The sequence below is a fragment of the Neovison vison genome, chromosome 4 (genome assembly GCF_020171115.1).
Source record: "Neovison vison isolate M4711 chromosome 4, ASM_NN_V1, whole genome shotgun sequence".
NCBI classification, from domain to species: Eukaryota; Metazoa; Chordata; class Mammalia; order Carnivora; family Mustelidae; genus Neogale; species Neogale vison.
The window spans coordinates 155,607,038-155,630,390 of NC_058094.1; the positions used below are offsets into that span (position 1 = coordinate 155,607,038).

The 23,353-nt window shown below is 34.2% G+C and overlaps 1 protein-coding gene and 1 pseudogene across 4 annotated transcripts in view; both read left to right on the plus strand.

Moving 5' to 3' along the window:
- RUNDC3B (RUN domain containing 3B) overlaps positions 1 to 23,353 on the plus strand; it is a 137,278-nt gene that overhangs the window by 57,047 nt on the left and 56,878 nt on the right. For all 4 annotated transcript variants that reach the window (XM_044245947.1, XM_044245949.1, XM_044245948.1 and 1 more), the window contains 3 exons: positions 7,620 to 7,705; positions 18,902 to 18,991; positions 21,773 to 21,853. In XM_044245947.1, the coding sequence (XP_044101882.1) occupies positions 7,620 to 7,705; positions 18,902 to 18,991; positions 21,773 to 21,853 (257 nt within the window). The remainder of the gene's footprint in view (positions 1 to 7,619; positions 7,706 to 18,901; positions 18,992 to 21,772; positions 21,854 to 23,353) is intronic.
- Positions 12,355 to 12,642, plus strand: LOC122904781 (annotated as a pseudogene).

The window sequence follows — 23,353 nt, forward strand, 5'->3', positions numbered from 1 at the left end:
CTTTCCATCAGATAAATTTTTATTGAGCACCTATAGCATGTCAGACCTGTGAATGTAGTCCTTAACACATTCTTAGGACAGAAATCCTTAATCCCTCCTGGTCTTTTCAGGTCTCATCCTCTTGTTCACTTTTTCCTTTGTTTAAAAGCCAACTTTGGGGGCACCTGGGTGGCTCAGTTGGTTAAGCAACTGCCTTTGACTCAAGTCATGATCCTGGAGTCCCAGGATCGAGTCCTACATCAGGCTCCCTGCTTGGCAGGGAGTTTGCTTCTCCCTCTGACCTCTCCCCTCTCATTCTCTCTCTCTCAAATAAATAAATAAAATCTTAAAAAAAAAAAAAAAGCCAACTTTGTCACTGCTCTTTCGTAGAGCAGGTTAGCCAAATTTTTTATGGAAAGAGGCTGAGTTGGGGACGGGGGTTATTAATCACACATACACCAGAGTTATCAAATACTAAAACTTTACAGTAAGGTGTAGGTTTGTGAAGATGCTATTTTTATGATCATTTTCTATTAGTCACTCAAAAATCTCTCTTCCTACCTCTAGACTTTTGCTGTGATGGTTCCAAACCTGGAAGAATATGAGACATACTTGGGCAGCTTTAAAAATAAAAAAACAATTTCCCAAGCAGAAACCGGACATACTCTGATTCTGCCCATTTGTTTTATACTCTCTCCATTTTAAATACTAACTTCATATGAGTCATTATAAATGCCATTTTCCTCACATCATTCCTTTTCCCCACCTGTCACTGGTGCCTCTAATGACTGCTAGCAATGAGCAAGTTACTTATCTTCTTGAGTTTCCTCCAGGAAGTCAACAAATACATATTGAGGACCTACTGTGTGCTAGAAACTGTTATAAATACTGATGATATAGTGGTATTGGTGAAAAGGATGGCAGAAAACAAATATTATGTGTGTTATATTTTATATATACATATTATATATGTAATATAATCTCAGGAGCCATGAAACAATGGAGCAGGTTAAGAGATTAGAAAGAGATCAGAGTGGTAGAAGGAAACACTCTCTTAAATAGTGTAGGTAGGGAAGGCTTGTGTGAGGCAACAACATTTGAGCCAGGATGTGAATTATGGGAAGAAAGGTACTGTGCAAATAGTGAGCAGAGGCAGCAAGGTATATTAGCAGTTTAGATATTATTCTAAATTTAATGAGGTGCAACTTGAGGCTCTCTTTCTTATAATTTTTTTAAACAACAGAGTACTATAATCTAATTTACTTTTCAAAAAGATCCACTGAATACAGTATGAAGCATGCACAGGGAAGGAGAGAGAGTCATATTAGAAGGGTAAAACTAGAGTCAAAAAACCAGATGATCTTGGAGGTGAGAAATGAACCAGTTTCTGCTTCTAGTGATGATAGAATAGCTTATATCAGAGCAACCCTTTTGCCAAGAACAGCTGTAAAGTTTTGATGAAATACGCAGAGCAACAAATTTAAGAGCTAAGAAAACAACCAAGGCATGAGTACTTCAGTGGCCGCAATACTGGAGAGAAGGTTGGTACTTGAGGTGAGCCCTAAGTTCACCTTGGCTTTTAGCCTATGGGCATTTGTCTGTTCACATTGTTGGTATAGAGGCTAATCAGAGAGTTTTTTTTTTTTTCCAATTTATTTATTTTCAGAAAAACAGTATTCATTATTTTTTCACCACACCCAGTGCTCCATGCAAGCTGTGCCCTCTATAATACCCACCACCTGGTACACCAACCTCCCACCCCCCCCCCCCGCCACTTCAAACCCCTCAGATTGTTTTTCAGAGTCCATAGTCTCTCATGGTTCATCTCCCCTTCCAATTTACCCAAAAGCACATACCCTCCCCAATGTCCATAACCCTACCCCCCTTCTCCCAACCCCCCTCCCCCCAGCAACCCACAGTTTGTTTCGTGAGATTAAGAGTCACTTATGGTTTGTCTCCCTCCCTATCCCATCTTGTTTCATGAATTCTTCTCCTACCCACTTAAGCCCCCATGTTGCATCACCACTTCCTCATATCAGGGAGATCATATGATATTTGTCTTTCTCCGCTTGACTTATTTCGCTAAGCATGATACGCTCTAGTTCCATCCATGTTGTCGCAAATGGCAAGATTTCGTTTCTTTTGATGGCTGCATAGTATTCCATTGTGTATATATACCACCTCTTCTTGATCCATTCATCTGTTGATGGACATCTAGGTTCTTTCCATAGTTTGGCTATTGTGGACATTGCTGCTATAAACATTCGGGTGCACGTGCCCCTTTGGATCACTACGTTTGTATCTTTAGGGTAAATACCCAGTAGTGCAATTGCTGGGTCATAGGGCAGTTCTATTTTCAACATTTTGAGGAACCTCCATGCTGTTTTCCAGAGTGGTTGTACCAGCTTGCATTCCCACCAACAGTGTAGGAGGGTTCCCCTTTCTCCGCATCCTCGCCAGCATCTGTCATTTCCTGACTTGTTGATTTTAGCCATTCTGACTGGTGTGAGGTGATATCTCATTGTGGTTTTGATTTGTATTTCCCTGATGCCGAGTGATATGGAGCACTTTTTCATGTGTCTGTTGGCCATCTGGATGTCTTCTTTGCAGAAACGTCTGTTCATGTCCTCTGCCCATTTCTTGATTGGATTATTTGTTCTTTGGGTGTTGAGTTTGTTAAGTTCTTTATAGATAAAGTTGCTGGCATCACAATTCCGGACTTCAAGCTTTATTACAAAGCTGTCATCATCAAGACAGCATGGTACTGGCACAAAAACAGACACATAGACCAATGGAACAGAATAGAGAGACCAGAAATAGACCCTCAACTCTATGGTCAACTAATCCTCGACAAAGCAGGAAAGAATGTCCAATGGAAAAAAGACAGCCTCTTCAATAAATGGTTTTGGGAAAATTGGACAGCCATGTGCAGAAAAATGAAATTGGACCATTTCCTTACACCACACACAAAAATAGATTCAAAATGGATTAAGGACCTCAATGTGAGAAAGGAATCCATCAAAATCCTTGAGGAGAACACAGGCAGCAACCTCTTCGACCTCAGCCGCAGCAACATCTTCCTAGGAACATCGCCAAAGGCAAGGGAAGCAAAGGCAAAAATGAACTTTTGGGATTTCATCATAATCAGAGAGTTTTAGAGTTCTTTTAGTTTTGCTGGGCTAGAGAAACAGAAGAGGGATCTGGGAACTGCCAGTGAAACCAGGACTTAATACACTGAGAGAAGAGCAGACATATGCATCTGAGGTTGTACATGCAGTTTTCCTGTGAGCTGTTTGCCAACTCTTAGCCACCTTAAGCACAGAGCAGGAGTTTCATAAACCAAGCTGAAAGCAGCAGATAGGAGGCTAAAAAAGCTGATTGAAGATTTCGTACTTTTGTTCTGAAGAGACAGAGGTTAGAGTTCAAGGTCAAACAAGTTGGAAGGGCCCTGTAAAATACTCTAGGGATCTCTTTTTTATTTGAGATCTCTTCCCTTGGGAGTAAGGGAAATTCAGATGAAGACCAGCCCAAAGAAGACCTAAAATGGTGTCCTTAAATAGTGTAGAGTGATTTTCAAGTATACTCCTTGCCTATTTGAAGAAAATTAAATCTATTCTAAGGAAAGATAGTTATTAGTGCAGCTACAGAATTTTATATACAATGTCCAGTATTCGATCAAAACCCACTACAAATATCAGGAAACAAGATCAAATGACCAAAACTAAGAAATAAAAAAAACATGTGAAACAGACCTATGGGAGATGAAGATAATGAACTTTTTTATTTTATTTTATTTATTTATTTGACAGAGAGAGAGAGAGATCACAAGTAGGAGAGAGTGGGGCCGGGGGGAGCAGGCTCTCTGAGCAGAGAGTCTGATGTGGGGCTCGACCCCAGGACCCTGAGATCATGACCTGAGCCAAAGGCAGAGGATTAATCCACTGAGCCACCCAGGTGTCCCAAGATAATGAGCCTTTAAGTAATTGTAGTAGAAAATATAAATAAAGACTAATAGTACCAGAGAACTGGAGTATATATTCCAGTATTTAATATATATAAATATATATATAATCTATAACATAGTGTATAATATAATATACTATATATGTAATAAAGTGTAGATAGAAAACTATAAAATACTTATTCATGTCAAACATAGAACCTACACAAAAATTGATCATTGGCTGATTTTATAATTCATCTCCTTGAATTTCAGATTGAAATCATCTAAAGTGTGTTATCTAACCACAAAGGAATTAAGCTATGATTAATAACAAAAAGAAAACTAGAAAATGCTTATGTGAGTCAACATTGAGAGGGACTTCTTAATAACTCATGGATGAAAGAAGAAATTACAGTTGAAATTGGAAAATAGGTGGAAAGTAGTGATAATGAAAATATAACATGTAAAAACTTGTGGTTAGAGGAAAATAAGCTTAAATATAGACTCTTATGTATATAAAAAGAGAGTAAAGGATAAAAATCAGTGATCAAAGTTTTCATCTAAAAACCTATTAAAAAATACATATTCCAAAAGAAGGAAAGAAATAATGAAAAGCAAAAATTGAATTAAATGAAAAAAATGTACACTTGGAGAAAATCAACTAAATAAAAACTTGGTCATTCTAAAAAGATTAATATAATTGATAAGCTTCCAGCAAGAAGCATTCATAAAGAGAAAAAGAGAGATTATAAATGACCAGTATCAGGAATAAAGAGCCCAATCAACCCCATAGACCCTATAGGCATTAAAAATCCTAAAAGGATATTATGAATACTTCATATCTACACAATTTAAACTGTAGATGAAATGGACAAATTCTTTGAAAAAAAATTCTAAAACTAACATAAAAAAAGGAAGAAAACATCTGGATATTCTCATATCCACTAAAGAAATTGAATCTGTCATTGAAGTGTTCCCCTTGCAGGCCCCATTTTTTATTTATTTTTATGGATTTGTAAGAATTATTTGTATTTGATAAATGAGTCTTTTGTCAGATGAATGTAATGCAGATATCTTTGTCTATTCTCTAATTTGTCTTTTTGTTCTTTTACATGATTACAGTTTATCCCCTTAAACAGAAAGGAATATAGAGTATATAGGTTTTTATTCAATTAGGTTGGTTGGTTTGGTGGTGAGATGTTTCCTATGTTCTTGATTTGTCTTTTTTTTTGTTTCCTTATAGAGAAAAGTAGGGATAGTTTTGTAACATAACCCACAAAATTCTTGGGAAAGTTAAATATCTTTTTTTTTTTTTTTTTAAGATTTCCTTCTTTATTTGAGAAAGAGCAAAAATGTGAGCAGGCAGAGAGGCAGAAGGAGAATGAGACTCTCAAGCAGACTCCCCGATGAGCACGGGGCCCAAAGGGGCCTCGATCTTACAACTCTGAGATCCTGACCTGGGCCCAAATCAGGAGTTCAACACTTAACTGACTGAGCCACCCAGGCACCCCGGGAAGATTAAATATCTTAATATATAAATATATATATATATATATATATATATATATGTATCTTAAATATATATATACTTATATATAAATATATAAACTTATATATAAATATATAAGTATCTTAAAACAGAGCCAAGCATATATTAATTACAGCCTTAAGAAGTGTGACTACTGGGGCGCCTGGGTGGCTCAGTGGCTTAAGCTGCTGCCTTCCGCTCTGGTCATGATCTCAGGGTCCTGGGATAGAGTCCCGAGTCCCATATCGGCTTACTGCTCAGCAGGGAGCCTGCTTGAGCCTGCTCAGCAGGGAGCTTTCTGCTCAGCAGGGAGCCTGCTTCCCTCTCTCTCTCTCTGCCTGCCTGTCTACTGTGATCTCTGTCAAATAAACAAATAAAATCTTAAAAAAAAAAAAAAAGAAGTGTTGACTACTATTTATTTATTTGTTTATCAGTCGAAAACTTTCAGTGACAAAGAAATGAATATTTGTGTCTCTGGAGGAAAAAAAACCAAACCTTATATGTTAAACCATTATCCAACTGATAAAGTCTAAAATCTTAAACCTGGTTTTTCGACTTCCCCACTTGGTGGGGAACATGTCCCCCACGTGTTCGTTCCAACGACATTTATACCTGTTTGTCTTCTGTTCTAGTGAAAGTTTTTTTTGTTGAAAGAAAAGAAACCTCAAAATTAGCACAGTGTATTATTACAGTGTAATAATGAATTCCATAAACATCCAAGGACAGGAAATTAGGTGCAGCCCACTTTTGCATGGATTGAAATTAATAAATCAGGAAGCAGGACTTTCCCCACATTTCTTATCTAGCAACAGCACAGTCTCCTGTGTCTAACTTTCTCTGGAGAGCAACTCTCCCAGCTTTTGCTCTGGTGAAATCTTAGCCTTTTGTTTCAAGCCACCACTGCCAGCTTCCTTGCCTTTCAAAGGAAATTTCAAGAGAGAAACTTGGGATTGCTGACCAATGGCTTGCCGCTTCCTTCCTGTTAGGTCAGCCACAGCTAATTGTAGGTTCCTCAAGGCTTACTGGGCAGAAACAATGGACTGAGCACTGTCAAGCTGAAAGGGGTTTTGAGCTTAATGTGCAAATTGACTGTCATGCTAATCACACCCTTATCATTCCTTTATTTCCCAACAATACTGCTGCTTCTAGTTGGTCAGGTTTTACCACTGTCTAGATTGACTGCTTTTTGATCCTTCCTATCCAGAAGTTTGGTGAATTCACTAGAGTTGTAGAATGCTTTTTATCTCCAGATGAGTAGTCAACCATCATATATATTGATTAGTGTCACTTCTGTTCTCAACTGTCGTTGCAGTGTTTTGATTTTTCTATCTCGTTAATCTTCATGGATTTTCTGGAGATTTGTGGGAGGGCTGAGGGAAAATGAAAGTAATCAAATTTTAAAATTCTTCTTACAAATATGACTTCTTATATTCTTTCATTCTAAACAAAGAGTCCAGGAGAAATGCTTTGGATTACTAAAACATAATTAACTGGCTACTCAACTATTGAATGATATTACTTCTTTCAAAAGTAAAATTACTCACATTTAGTCATAATTGTCTGTTTCTGTGATTTTCTGCTAGAATATGGTTCTGAGTAATTTTGCCATGTGTTTGTTTTTTTCTGGCTTAATATTCAGTAATAGTTTTTAGAATGTCCTGGATACAAACTCAGTAATTCATGATTTGGATGCATGATAAATAATGAAATTTGGTTATTAGTTATCTAAAACCTCCCTCTGGAAGGATAGGTGGGAAATTTTCTTAAACAAATGGTATGACAGTGATTATTATTTTTTTTAATAGAATAGACTGTTCATGTTTCATAAGGGGACTCATTTTAATTAGCATGTTGATCTGGGCATTAAGGTAGAGATTTATGAAAAGAAGTCTCTGACCCAATATTAATAGTTATGTCTCTTCAGAAGATAGAAGGTTAGTATTATATCCCATATATCTCTGCATCCTGTATCTCTAGAGATATAACGGTATACTATATGTAATCAAAATTTATGTGTTCTCATCTACTTATTTTTTAGGCTTTATAAAAAGTATTATTTGACTGAGTTCTTTACATATTAAAATGCTTATATTTTTGATGACACAGTGGGCAAAATATTTTTTAATTTGTAATTTTTTTTTCACATTTTATTCTTTTTCTTCCTTTTAGGGTAGAGCCTGGATCAGAGTAGCACTCATGGAAAAACATTTATCTGAATACATCTCTACTGCTCTGAGAGACTTCAAAACAACCAGGTTTAAATGTCCTTTTGATTTTAAAATATATATATTTAAAACAGTCACCTACAGATTAGATATAAAGATAGAATGAAGATTCATTTCTTTTTAAAGTCCTCAACTATTTTATTTCTTCCTTTTTGTCTTCTCAGGAAAATTCTATTCATCAGCTAAACATACATTTTTGGTTTATTTTTTCAGGCTTCACATTATACTAAGAACATCTTTTCTCTGAATCATTTCTGTTTCTTACACTTTTAATACTTGAGATTCCATTCTTTCCACAGACTTTTCCCTGACCATTTAATCTGAAGGAAAATCTAACCATGAAATTCCTATAGCATTTTTACTCTTACCACATTTTATTTCTTTGTTTTAATAAATATATGTAACTAATGATTGCTCAATTGTCTTTTAAGGGCACACTATACCAGTGCTGTTTTTCTTAGGTTGTATTCACTGAAGAGATGACTATGCTGTGTCATGTGAAAAGCAGGACTTTATAAATAATATAAATAATATAAAAAAATATATTTTTTAGAGTGATAGAAAAAAGATTCATATTAGGACAACAGGCATTCCTATAAAGTCCTCTGTTGATAGCTTCTGTTAAAGAAACCACTTTTCAGGGCTCCTGGGTGGCTCAGTGGGTTAAAGCCTCTGCCTTCAGCTCAGGTCACGATCTCAAGGTCCTGGGATGGGACCCCATCCCAGCAGGGAGCCTGCCTCCCCCTCTCTCTCTGCCTGCCTCTCTGCCTACTTGTGATCTCTGTCAAATAAATAAAAAACTTTAAAAAAGAAAGAAAGAAAGAAAGAAAGAAAGAAACCACTTTTCTCTATTTCCAAAGTATTTGTAAATGAAAATATTCAATAATTTCAATACCTTAAACATGTACTGTTTAATACAATGGCCATGAACCACATGCCACTATGTTAATTAATATTCATTAAGAGTAGGTGAAATTACTAAATCACTTCTTCAGTTGCCATATCACATTTTAGGTGTTCAGTAGACATGTGCGGCTAGTGGTTACCAAATTGCACAGCACAGATGCATACCTTCTATTGGACCACACTGCCTTAGGTGCTGCTAAATTACCATACTGATTTCTACCTCCTAAAGCATATTTGTGAAAGAGAAGAAGAGAGTGACAACTATAAACTAGTTTTAATAGAGGAAATTAGGTTCACAGATAAATAAATCATATATCTGGACTCTTAATTTCCATGTCCTGATACAATATTTGGCATCTTGGATTTTGAGAAAATCTGGGCATTTATCATGTTACATTTTTTTGTTTTGTTTAGTTCTATTGTTCTTTTTTTTTTCCCACAACTTGACTTAGATATAATTGATATACAGTGTAAGTTTAAGACATCCATGTTGATTTGATATACTTATGTACTACAAAATGATTATTGCCATATCATTAACTAATACCTCTATTGTACCACATAATTATTTGATAGATACTTACTGAATTCTTTCATAGCAATATGATTTTTTAGGGATATTTCTAAAGATGGGCTGTGAAATCATGATTAATTATTAGATGTTTGAGATGAACTTCATGAAATGAAAAATTTATTTCTTCTTATTTATTATCACTAATAATTTAGTTTGATTATGAAAGATACTAAATATTAAGGCTGTTAAGGCTTTGAAAATAAAAGTAGTATCAAAATCTCATAGACCAAACCTAAAATTCCTAAATTAATGAAATCAAAACCAAGGTTACACAATAATCATCTCCTGTGCAATAACAGGGTTGCATTAAAGTTATGGTATTCTCCTGAGTAGAAATTTACACATTAATAATCTAGTTGTTACTCTTGTTTCTTAGACAGTTGGGTGGGGTAGAAATAATTCTTGAAAGGATTATTTTTAGAATGAGTTGTTTAAATATTTAAAGGGAAATGCTTTTTGCCTTGTTCTGAGGTGTTAGCTGTCCTTTTTGATAAAAAGGAAATGATTCAACTCTAAAAAGTCCATGAAGTAAAAATACTCTTGTAACAATATATAAGCATACATTATTCAAACAGAAGCATGGCTTAGGAAATGTTTATACACACATACATGCAAATATATAATGTTTATATATATATACACATACACGCACAGTATTTCAGTGTGAATATAAAGGCTCTAATTCCCAAGAAAGGAAGTAAGGAGTTATTTTAAATTTCTCATCTTAGAAGTTAACTGAAAAACACATTTGCAAAGTCTTCCTTTTTTTGTTTTAAACTATTTATACTGTTTTGTTTTGTTTTATTTTGTTTTTACTGAAATCAAACCAAAGAAACTTAATTTGTAAGTAAACTTAATTGTGAACCTCTAGCCAAAGCATATCTATTATTTGGAAGATTAAATTTGTAAAATACAAGCAAACTTTTGGAAAGAATAGTTAAACCTTACCTTTTGTCTGAATGCTGACACAAGTGCTTGTAGAACAATGAGAAATGATCTCTGATCCTTTAGGAATCTTGAGAGTTTCTGAGTCAAGTGATTTCTTCTTGTTCTACTCTTCAATGAGAAAGAGTAATGACGTTCTGTAAAATGGTGATACAAGTGTTTACCCCAGTACCGAAGGAGGAGCTCCATGAGCTAAGACAGGCAAACTTGAGAATATTAATCAGTGAAAATCCAAGGATAAGAATGGGTGGAGGAAGTATGGGGATGAGAAATACGTAAATCCACTGGTAGGAGTACGTCATGTGGCTCCATAGTGTTAGAGAAATTCAGGTGTTTTTTTTGGTTTTTTGTTTTTTTTTCCCTAAGGTGGAGAATGTCTTAGTGAGCAATTGAAAACAGTGCTTGCAGAGTTTCATGGTTTAGGGATTGAGATGTTACTGAGAAATAGCCAGAGTTGCGAGGTTGGCAGATTTGAGATTAGAATCCAAGACCAAAAAAAAAAAAAAAAAAAACCAGAGAATTGTTTTGGTAATTTACTAGGAAGACTGAGAAATAGACAGTAAGGTAATTAAAGTAGATGAGAGAGAAACTGAATTAATCTGCTTCAAGTTTTAATTTCTCCCCATCTATAGACTGAAAAATAATAGTTTCTTAAGCTAAGAAACACAAATGTGACACTTAAAACAAGATTGAGAACATTCTGATAAGAATTTGAAGTAGTAAATATGGAAAATATAAAGAAGAGATAAAATTAGTTTTATGGAGACCTGTTTATTACTTTACAGTTGTACCACAGTTCTTAATTTAAAATGACAAAAATTGTGTTCAGAAGTATTTAGTAGGACTAAGAGAAGGAAGGAGGAAAGTATAAAGTAAAACTTCAAAGATTACTGAGCTTTCACAAAGTAAAAATAGAGTTGATAAATACTTTTCGCACTTATAGAAAAGTGAATAGTGAGCAATTAATGTATCTTTCAAGAGCTAAAAAGCACTTTTGAAATCTGAATCTGTTTAAAAGTTTTACATTATTAAGATGAAAAACACTAATAAAAGTTGCTTGTATACTGCTGCCTCATAGCATATACAAAAATTACTGAAAATGGATCAGACTTACTTGGAAAACTCTTAGAAGAAAGCATAAATGCAAATCTTCATGACCTTGGTTTAAGAATAGTTTCCTGGATGTATAAGCCACAATAGAAAAAATAGATAAATGGACATAATCAAATTTTACCTTTGTGCTTTGAAGAATACCATCAAGAAAGTAAAAAGACCCAAAGACTGAGAAAAAAGTTTTGCAAAAAAATTTTTTTTGCTTATGTCTGCTAAGAGATTTCTATCTAGAATATATATAAAAAACTCTTGAAACTTTGAAATTAAAAAAAAAAATTTTTAATGGGCAAAGAATCTGAATAGACATTTTTCCAAAGGAAATATACAGATGACTGATAAACACAAAAAAGATGCTCACTATTGGGCTGCCTGGGTGGCTCAGTTGATTAAGCATCTGCCTTCGGCTCAAGTCACGATCCCGGAGTCCTGGAATCGAGTCCCACATTGGGCTCCTTGCTTGGCAGGGAGCCTGCTTCTCCCTCTGCCTCTGCCTGCCACTCTGCCTGTTTGTGCTCTCTCTCTGACAGATAAATAAATAAAATCTTAAAAAAAAAAAAAGATGCTCAGTATCATTAACCATCAGAAAACTGCAAATCAAAATCACAATGCAAAAAAATAAAAAACAAAAAAACCCCACAGTGCAATACTACTGCACACCCACCAGGATGGCTGAAATCAAAAGAACACATAATAACAAATATTGGCAAGGACCTAGAAAAATTGAAACCCTCATACTTTGACACTAGAAAAGCAGAATGATGCAGGCCCTTTGAAAAACAGTCTGGCAGTTCCTCAAAAGGTTAAACATAGATGTACCATATGACCTTGCATGTGACTCCTATATATGTGTGTGTATATATTTCCAAGAGAATTGAAAATGTGTTCACAAAAAGTGTCTCTACAAATATTTATAGTAGCATTATTCATAATAGCCAAAAAGGGAAAACAACCTAAGTGTCCCATCAACTGATGAATGAATTAATAAATAATGTGTATTCCATGCAGTGGAATGATCTTCAGCCATATAAAGAAATGAAGTGCTTCTTCTGTCTGTGCTGGTACTTGCTTGTGTACTCATTCACAGTGGATGACCTGGTACCTCCTTTGTGAAGTGGCAGCTGAGGAGACTCCAAAATTCTCCATGATGGATGAAAAGCCCAAAGGAGAAGTCAAGACTGAGAAAAATAATCATAGTAATGTTCACGTGGTTCTGTGGAGCTGTGTAAGATTTAAGCATACAACACTATACAAACTAAGGAAAACCTCTGTGAACACAGGGTCTGTCTCTGAGGCAGATCAGAGTCCCATTTGAAAGGCAGCCAATCAGTAAAACAGACAAACCCACACAGTTAGAAATGAGAATGAAGGACAAAATTGATGCGTTCCAGCAGTAGACAGAAAGTATCTACTAAAGAAGGAACTTGTTATTTTATTCCAGAACTCTCTTCCTACAGACCTAGAATACATTCTCTGTTCAAAACAAAACACAGTTTTATTCCACCACATCCTGACTACTACATGATCTTCCTTTTCATTTTCCTCTTTCCCATTTCTTTACTGTACATAAAGTCACTGGCACATTTGCACTAGCATATTGCACTTTTTTGGTACTAAATATCCAGTGGTGTATTTTGATTGACATCAAATTGAGATGGGATGGGGAAAAATAATGACTCTGTGAAAATACTCTCGTTCTCTGTGCTCATGTTCATTCAACTCTATATTCTAGCAACTTACTTTGTTTTCACTGTTTAACCAAAAAAAAGAACATGAAAATTTTGACATACCTTGTTTGGAGAATTTTAATATTTTTTATTTATTAGTATAAAATCAAGGATGGTTTCATAACATTTTTGTACATAGATGTTAAATGTAGGGTAATCTGTCTTTAGAGAGGATTTAATTAGTCTATAAGAGATGAATCCTCGATAGTTTTCCCTTCATCAAGCATCTTGTCTAAATAAACTTCTTATTTAAAAAAAATGAAGTATTGATACAAGCTATGACATGAATAAACTGTGAAAACATTTTATAGTCCAAAAGCCATGCAAACAGTAATTCCTGGAAACAAGTAGGAAAAACCTGAAGGATATATTTGATGTTATTCTGTTGTAAAAGCAAGAATAATCTTCTTGGTCATGCATGTAGACCATGTGACCTGAGAGTAACAAGCATTCTCAGTGCCCTTTAAAAAAATTGCTGTATACAGATAACTAGATATTTCATTAGCATAATAATTTAAGACTTCCTTTCATTAGAATATTGAACTTATCATAAATGAATGCTCTTAATCCTAGCATCAAACATACTGGAAGCATATACCTTTGGTTCTTTTCTGTCATGTTGGAATGTCTCTTCTCCTGTCAAAGGCCACCTTCTTCTGGATCCTATCCCCATTCACCTCTTCCATTACTTATCAACTTTCTCTATTCTCATTCTTAATCTCTTTCCCACTGTTGGATCATTCCCACCCACATACAAACAGATGGTGCTATCTCCTAACTCAAAAAGAAAAACCTCCCTTGAACTTCTATTTCCTTCTGCTCGTTTCTATGTTCAGCTTCATCACCTCACTTCTCAAAAAATGTTTATACATACTGTCTCGTTTCCTTACCTTAGAATCACCCTTGTATTCACTCTTGGGCAATGTCTTTCCCTCACCACTGCACAAAGGATAACTTTTAAAAGGATACCAATAATATACAAGCTACCAAATGGATAGATCTCTTGTCCATACGTGACACCATTGCCCAGCTAAAACAAGCAGTTAAATACTAACTCTTTATTGAAAAACCTGTCTTTAACTTATATAATGTTCCAGGGCATTTCCTTCTCCTTCTGTAATTGCCCTTTTGACTCTGTCTCTGTCTCTCTTTTTGACTTCTTTTATTCTTTACAACTTTGAAATGTCAGTATTCTCCTGGCTCAGCCCTGCATTGGATGATCTTTATTCTCCATTCATTTTCCTTTCTGTCTGTCTTCATAGAGTTTGTATGATCATGACTCCACATTTAAATCACTACGTAAATAGCTCAGATATCTTGATTTTTTTCCTTCTATCCTTCTTTACCTCTTTCTTAGCAAATGGTTTCACAACTTACCTACATGTTTGATCAAGTCAGAGCCTAAAATTCATATTTTATTTCTCTTCATCCCTTATTCTCTATAATCATTCCTAATTAGCAAGTCTTGTCAGTCCTCTCTCCAAAAATCTGTCTTGGTCTATTTCCTTAATCTCCATGATTGCTAGAGTAATAGTACCTCATTTATCTCTTGTCTATACTCCCCTATTGTTGTTCTAAGTGAGCTTCCAGTTTGCCCTCTTCCACTAGCCATATATCTTCCAGCCAATCTTATTAAAATTTAAAAAGTTTGTGTCAGTTCCCACTTAAGAAGCATTAGAATTGTTTCTCTTTATATACATTTCCTGGAGTCAAATCCTGGCTTTACCACTTTCTAGCTGTAGACTCTTAGACAACTGCTTAATTCCTCTCTGGCGTAATATGTGCTAGTAAAGTTAAAGAGGATAATTCATATAAAGTATTTGTAAGTGTGATTGACTCTCAATAAACATTCACATTTACAATTATTTTTATATGGTCTACATAGCCCTGTGTGATCAGACTTCTGTGGGCTTAAGATCTCAAGCTAAACACCAAAAAATGTCTCTCCTAATAGTGATTTTCTTCAGAGTTGAGTTCTCCTTCAGGTTTTCCCTACCTCAACCACTTGCTTATTTGCTTTATACTACTTATCATCAACTCTAATTAAGTTTTTCTTTTGTTTGTTGCCTGTCCCCTCCCCTAGACAGGAAGCTCCATGGAGAGGGACCATGCTTAGGTTGTTCCCCATTTATCTTTAGTACCTAGCACACAGTTCTTGCCCCATAGTAGGAATTTATTATATATTTGTTGATAAAATCATTAATGAATCTCACATTCTTAGCAAGATCGTTGGAGATTTACCTCTGGTCAGTTTTTCATTCTGATTCAGTTGGACTTTGAACGAAATATAACATTTATTTATAATGCTATAATCTATTTTTCGTGTCATGAGGGAGACTTTTCTAAACTCCTCCCTTAAAATTTCATGTCTAGAAACTAAATTGGGCAAGGGAACAAGAATGTGATAATGGAATTTCTTTGGTTTATAACATAGCTTTTCTCATATTTTAATATTGCATTTTCAGTATGTAGAATAATTTCAACTCTCAAAAAGGGAAAATTTGAAGCATGATATTATATAGTACTGATATGATCTACACTGACGTTTCACCTTGGATGCCATCCACAGGGTATTTGTTACTGAAGTACCTGAAAGGGCTTCAAATACTCTTACAGAATGAATACTAAAGATAGCATTATATAGAGCTATATTTCAATTAGAGTTGAATTATATATGATAAGAGAAAAAAAGCTATTATTATTAGGGTGTTATTTTAAATGTTTTCCTGTCTTCAAATATTTTTCTACTCAACAGACAAATAAATGGAAGGAGTATACCTAATAAAAAGGGGAAGTTTTTCTTCCTGATCCCAGTAATACCAAGATTTGCTCATAATTTTCCTTTGCTTCTAACAAACAAAACTTCTTTAGAGATACAATCCAGTGTATAAAGCTTTAAGTAGAAGTTTTATATATCTTTTTTACCTTTCATTTTCAGTGTTTATAATGCATTTGGCAATTCAGTTTACTGTTTTGGTTAGATCCTTCTCATAGAATTATTTTCTTTAGAAGAAAAAATATTTTCAACTAGAGAAAGGGAATTTTTAGTGTATACCTTATTATTACTGAATTCAGTCATCTTAGGATTGACCTTTGTCTCATTTGTCACATAACTTTGGTTATATAAGCAAACTTTATTAATGTTCCAGTTTTTCAACAAGATAAAATGAAGAGTTTTAAAGTTTACAGGTTTTTTTTTAAGTCTTTGAAAGTGTTGATGACAAGAATCAGACTTTCATTCAAAATTGTTGATATGTTGATTTGATTAAGAGAATAAAAATTAATTTTTTAATGGTGTCTGATTCTTTAATACATGTGAATGATGTCTTTGATTAAGTGATAAAAAATCTTCTTCAGATTACTTCATTATTCTTATGAATACTGACTTAAGTCACTTTTAAAAAGTTATCTCAAACTTAGAAGTGTATTTTCTGAAAAATACTTTTTTCTTAGCCCACTCTAACAATGGAGATGTCCAGCATACAAGAAACAATTCATTTATGGTGTTTTTTTTTTAAGGAGAGAGAGAAAGTGTGCATGCCAGCATGAGGATGAATGTGGGTGGGGGGAGGGTAGGGCAGAGGGGGAGAGAGAGAGAGAGAGAGAGAGAGAGAGAGAATGAATCCCAAGCAGGCTCCATGCTCAGAAGCATGCTGCCCCATGCTGAACTCTGTCTCATAACCCCAAGATCATGATCTGAGCTGAAATCAAGAGTTAGGTGCTTAACCAACTGGCCATCCAGGCACCCCTGGACAACTCTTTAGCTAGCACTTCCTCTTCCATTTTTTCTCCCATACGCTTTATTTCAGTTAAGACTGTTACAATAAATGAGGTCTGTACAATATTACACTTCAGGTATGATTTTGACTGGAATTATTTCACATGTAACAAGTGTTTCACTTATATTACTTAACCTCAAAATTATTAGTAAAACTAAAACCAAAAAAATTCATCAAAACAATATTATATACACATATGTAAGATCTTTAGACTAAGAAATCTCTAAAATTAGTTAGATTTGTGTGTGTATTTGATATTCTTCAGCACTGCCTAAATCAATTTTGACATTAGGAAGCAAGCAGAAATTGTTTTGATCTGATTTTTAGAATGTACTTTTAAAACATGGTGGACTAAAGATGGAGAAAAAAAAGTAGACCTTTTCTTATATAGATAAATACTTGGAGTAATGGGTGATTCCTAGTATCAAAGATTGGACTTTTTTCTAAGTCACGTATCCTGTAGAATTTGGGGATCTAGAGCCATTATAATCATAGTTCTTCTAGGAGTGAAAATGCTCTTTCAACAGCCAGTTTAGCTATTGGGACAGTGACAGAATCTCAGGTATATAGATTTATTTAAATATCTTAATGTTTAAATGTCTTAATGTTTGTCTTAGTTAAATATATAGAAATTCCTTCCATGTATTTTATTAATCTTTGTCAGACTGAAAGTTTTTCATTTTTCTCTTTTTTGTATAAGTCAATAAAAACAGTTCCCATATTTCCAAGGAAACAGAAAGCATCTATTCCAAGCTAGACTTCCCACAGTATTTATTTGTAGCCTTATATCTGACAGTAGGTAGAATAGTGGTCTCTTATTTTCCTTTGTACTTTTTATTCATTTAAAATTCCTTATGAACTATAACATAGGTTAAAATCTCTTTAAATATTTTTATAGTGGTATGGGGTTTTTTTGCTTTGAATTTTTTTTATTGTGTTATGGTATTGTTTAATGGAAACATATAGAACTTAAAGTTAGAAGAATTAGGTTTCTTCCACAAGTAATTTATCTGCATGTGCTTGGGCAAATTGTTTTAACCTAATTCTTAACTTTGCTTGATGGTAAATTTGAAACTAATGATAGCTGTTTCCACCTTTGCTTCATGGGGTTTTTGAGCAAGTACCAAATGATGATAATGTTTGTAAAAGTATTTTTAAACTGTGAGTTATATAAAATTGGCAGTGGGATTATGAGCATATTAAAATCTTTTTTACCATAAAGAGTAAGACAAATTTCATTTACTAAAATGTTTTCCTTTAGTTAGTGGGGTCTTACACATGGCATCTAATGTAAATAGATATAACAATTAAATGATCCCTGCTTACTGAACATAAACTAGCTTTTGTGCAGTATTAAGGAAAGTAAATACAGTGATCTTACATTCTTTTGTGGAAAAATACCTTTTGGCTCATATCATGATATTTTCTCAAAATATTTATATTAACGTAAAAATTTTAGTATTTTAACAACTAACATTAACCGAAACAGAAAGCTTTATAGGAAGTAACACTGATAGATTCATATTCATATTTTTAAGAGATAATGAACACCACTTTTTCATTCAGTCACCCTGCTAGCCCATTAGTATTGTAGTGCTAAAGGTTAGCATGAATTACAAATGATCACATCTTTCATTTAATTAATAAATTACATAAAATTACATAAAAGTTTTTATGGAATTACATAAAAAGCAAATATGAACTTGGAATTACATAAAAATTACATAAAAAATAATGTGTGTTTGTGTTTGTTCAGTGGAATTACATAAAAAATAATGTGTGTTTGGAATTACATAAAAAATAATGTGTGTTTGTGTTTGTTCAGTGTATACCACAATAGTCTACATAGTTTCAAAAAGAGAGCAGTATAAATGACTGTGAATTTGCCACCTTTCAAATTACATTCATATTGCTTCCCTATTAGGGAAAAGTAGCAGACAATCTTGGCCCATTGAAGGTCGCTTTAGGGATTTTAAGAGAAGTGGAAACGCTTAGAATGATTTTTTGTTGTTGTTGTTATGCTGGCATTTTTTCCTCCTAAGTATCTACAAGAATTGGTGATCCAGATAGTTTTTATTTTGATAGATAAAATTTAGTTCTTTGTACTTTAGTTTGGTCTCTAATTTCTATAGACAAAACTTCAGTGTGCTTTTAATATTTATGTGTTTACCCATTTCATTTTTAGGCGATTTTATGAAGATGGAGCAATTGTCTTAGGTGAGGAAGCAAATATGCTTGCTGGCATGCTGCTTGGACTAAATGCTATTGATTTCAGGTACTTAATCTAAATGTATTCAGTTTTTAAGTTATTGGATGTCATAATAGTTTCTACTTAGGTTTTTTGTCTTGGTTTGCTACTTAAGTAGAGCACACAGCTGGATATTGATATTTAACTCGTGTTCATGTTCCTTATCCAGCTACATCAGCTTTCTGACTGGGTTTGCTCTAAGAAGACTCTCAGGTTAAGGAATTAACTGACATGTTTGCTTACTAGCTTGGGCAAAATAATCCTAGACTGCATTTTCCCAACAGAAAAATTATATACCCTGGTAGCACTGGAGGAAATTTTTGGATCTTATCTCTTAGTATTTTTTTAGCTACTGCTTTAAAATAAAAAAGGATGAACTAAAAGTAGATTCAAAGCATGAAAGATTTTCATTACCTCATGTATTGAAATAAAAAAGATCCTGGCATATCTCGGGTATCTTATGTTTGTACTATGAATCTAGACCATCAAAAATATTGTTCATATTTGCTTTTGTTATTATCAATATGATGAATTGATTTTAGACTAAGATTGTAATTACTAAAAATGTAAATGTAAGTTTTTCATAGATTTATGGGAGTATCTTTTTGCATTTCTTTAGCATCCAAGAGTTTACGTTATGCTAAAAGTAAAAGGTTTTGTTTATAACAAGAACTCAAACATAAGAATGATGGAAATATTATAATTCTTTTAAAAAATATCACTTAAAAATTCAAGAATATCAACAAAATAAGTATAAAACTTAACTGAAAATCTACTCTTAGTCTTGAATCAGAAAATAATGCTGTTCATTTCCACTGACATTACTGATTTTTAGTAAATCACTTCCTTTTCAAAATACTTTCATTTTGTCAGTGTGATTTTCCTCTATTTAAGATTTAATAAAGTCATATTCAGTTATTAGCTTAATTGTTCAGAATATGAGCATGATAGATGTGATATAGAGCGCTTTTTTTATCCTAAATGTGTTACTTTTTCATCTATCATGCTGCTGAAAGCAAATCTCTTAAAGATACATTAGTATTAGTATTGTAAATGAAGGAAAGCTCTTATAAAGTGGGGCCACTTCTGTTCACTCCTCATTCAAGTATGAAAAAGTATATACATGCCCTTGATATTAACATATTAGAATGGTATTTCAACAAGCAAACTTACCAAAGAAACCAGAAGGTGGGAGTTCATAGATGAATTTGTTTTTTTAAAAGATTGATCTACATCTTGTAATTGTTCTTATTAATGTTCCCAGAAGATGTACTTTTTTCTTCCCATAATAGTAATAAAACTAAATGCCTTTTTAAAAAGTTATTATTATCCAATTGGATATATCATCATACAAAACAAAGATGACCAGATTGGGAGACCAAGAGATCTAGAGTTTCTTTACTGGCTTTGAGACTCCCAGTATGACTTTGGGCAAATCTCAACCTTTCCTGTTGCCATGTCCTCAAAAAGGATTGACTAAAGATTAAAGGGGTTTTACAGTGAGATACCATCTCACACCAGTCAGAGTGGCTGAAATTAACAAGCCAGGAAACGACAGGTGTTGGCGAGGATGCAGAGAAAGGGGAATCCTCCTACACTGTTGGTGGGAATGCAAGCTGGTGCAGCCACTTGGGAAAACAACATGGAAGTTCCTCAAAAAGTTGAAAATAGAGCTACGCTATGACCCAGCAATTGCACTACTAGGTATTTACCCTAAAGATACAAAGGCAGTGATCCAAAGGGACACATGCACCTGAATGTTTATAGCAGCAATGTCCATAATAGCCAAACTATGGAAAGAACCCAGATTGCCATCAACAGATGAATGGATAAAGAAGAAGATGTACACACACACACATGCACACACACACACACAATGGAATACTATGCAGCCATCAGAAATACCCAGAATCTTGTCATTTGCTACAGTGTGGATAGAACTAGAGGGTATTATGTTAAGCGAGATAAGTCAGAGAAAAACAATTATCATATGATCTCACTTATTTGAGGAATTTGAGAAACAAGACAGAGTATCATAGGGAAAGGGAGGGAAAAATGAAGCAATATGAAACCAAAGGGGAGACAAACCATAAGCACCTCTTAATCTCAGGAAACAAACAGGGTTGCTGGAGCTCTCAAGGGGGTTGGAGGGATGGGTAGTTCGGTGATCAGTATTACAGGGGTTGGGGGTATGTGAATTGTGTAAGACTGATGAATCACAGACCTGTAACCCTCAAACAAATAATACATTATGTTAATTTTTTAAAGGGAAAAAAATAAAAATACAGAAAAATAAAGAATAATTTTAAAAAGATTAAAGGATTTTTTTTTTTTTAGCATTCTTTTTAGGTCTAACATCCAAGCCCTTTCACCTATTCAGACAGTTTAGAAAACTTTCATTTTTCTAATTAAACCTTTTGAAGAGTTAGTCAGTGTCACATTAGAGTTTGTATAAAATGTGAACAAGTCTTCATTTGAAAATCTTCTAATGATGTCTTAAAATTCAGCGAAGACCAAAGTAGTGTCCGATAAATAATGTTTGAACAAATTTCTCAGAAAGTTTTTTTTTTGGCATGATATATTCATATTAAAGTATATTAACTTGTGCAGTCCTTTGTCATTGGTAGTGAACGTAGAGTATCTTTTAAGATGTTTATTTGTAACAGGTAACATATGAATTAAATATATATTAAAAAATTTACCTGCAATTTGATGAAAACACATGTCTTTAACAAGAGATTGTTTATAATACTTAACATTGATTTAAAAGTTAATGTATTATGACATATTTATTGTCTCTTGTCTTAGCTTCTGCCTCAAGGGAGAAGGACTGGATGGAAACTTTCCTGCTGTAATAGATTACACACCATATTTGAAATTTACCCAAAGGTATTTGACATTTTGAAATATGTTATTGAAATCTTAATTTATAGTTGAATATCTTATATAATATACTGATTAAAATTGCTTTTTGAGGGGAGTACTTGGGTTGCTCAGAGGGTTAAGCCTCTGCCTTTGGCTCAGGTCGTGATCTCTGGGTCCTGGGATCAAGCCCCATATAGGGCTCTCTGCTCAGTGGGGAGCCTGCTTCCCCCCACCCCGCCTGCCTCTCTGCCTACTTATGATCTCTCTGTCTCTCTCTCTCGCTCTCTCTCTGTGATAAATAAATAAATAAACAAATAAATAAATAAAGTCTTTAAAAAAATAAATATAATTTTTTTGTAATATTACTTCCTTTAAATTTATTATTTTTTTAGGATTTTATTTATTATTTGACAAACACAGTGAAAGAGGGAACACAAGCAGGGGGAGTGGGAGAGGGAGAAGCAGGCTTCCTGCTAAGCAGGGAGCCCAAGGTGGGGCTTGATCCCAGGACCCTGGGATCATGACCTGAGCCAAAGGCAGACACTTAATGACTGAGCCACCCAAGCCCCCCAACGTTTTTTTAAATTTAAATTCGATTAGCCAAGATATAGTACATCCTTAGTTTTTGGTGTAGTGTTCAATGATTCATTAGTTGTAGGGCACATGGTATGATGAGAACTGGGTGTTATATGCAAGTAATACTACTTTTGATTCTGCTTTGCATAATTATTTTAAGTGTTGGATCTGCCGCATGTCCAGACTTTGTAGATGTGATATATCAGTGAAGTGATGCTAGCTCAGTGCTTCAAGATGATTGTTGGAGTATAAAACATTGGTAAGGCATAGGCTTTTTTATTTTAGCATTGATTTTCTTTTTATTTTTTTTTCTTTTTCTTTTTTATTTGTTTTTAATTTTTTTAATTGTGTTATGTTAGTCACCATACAATATACATCATTAGTTTTTGATGTTGTGTTCCAAGATTCATTGTTTACATATAACACCCAGTTCTCCATGCAATGTGTGCCTTCCTTAATACCCACCATCAGGCTCACCCATCCTCTCAGCGCTCTCCCCTCTAAAACCTTCAGTTTATTTCTCTGAGTCCACAGTCCCTTGTGGTTCATCTTCTCCCTCCAATTCCCTCCCCCTTCACTTTTTCTTTCCTTCTTCTAATGTCCTCAATTAATGTCCTCCATGTTATTCCTTATGTTCCTCAAGTAAGTAAAACCATATGATAATTGACTTTCCCTGCTTGACTTATTTCACTCACCATAATCTTTTCCAGTCCCATCCATGCTGATGCAAAAGTTGGGTATTCATCATTTATGATGGCTGAGTAATATTCCAGTGTATATATGGACCACATCTTCTTTACCCATTCATCTGTTGAAGGACATCTTGACTTTTTCCACAGTTTGGCTATTGTGGACATTGCTGCTATGAACATTGGGGTACATATGGTCTTTCTTTTCACTACTTCTGTATCTTCAGGGTAAATACCCAGTAATGCAATTGTCAGGTCA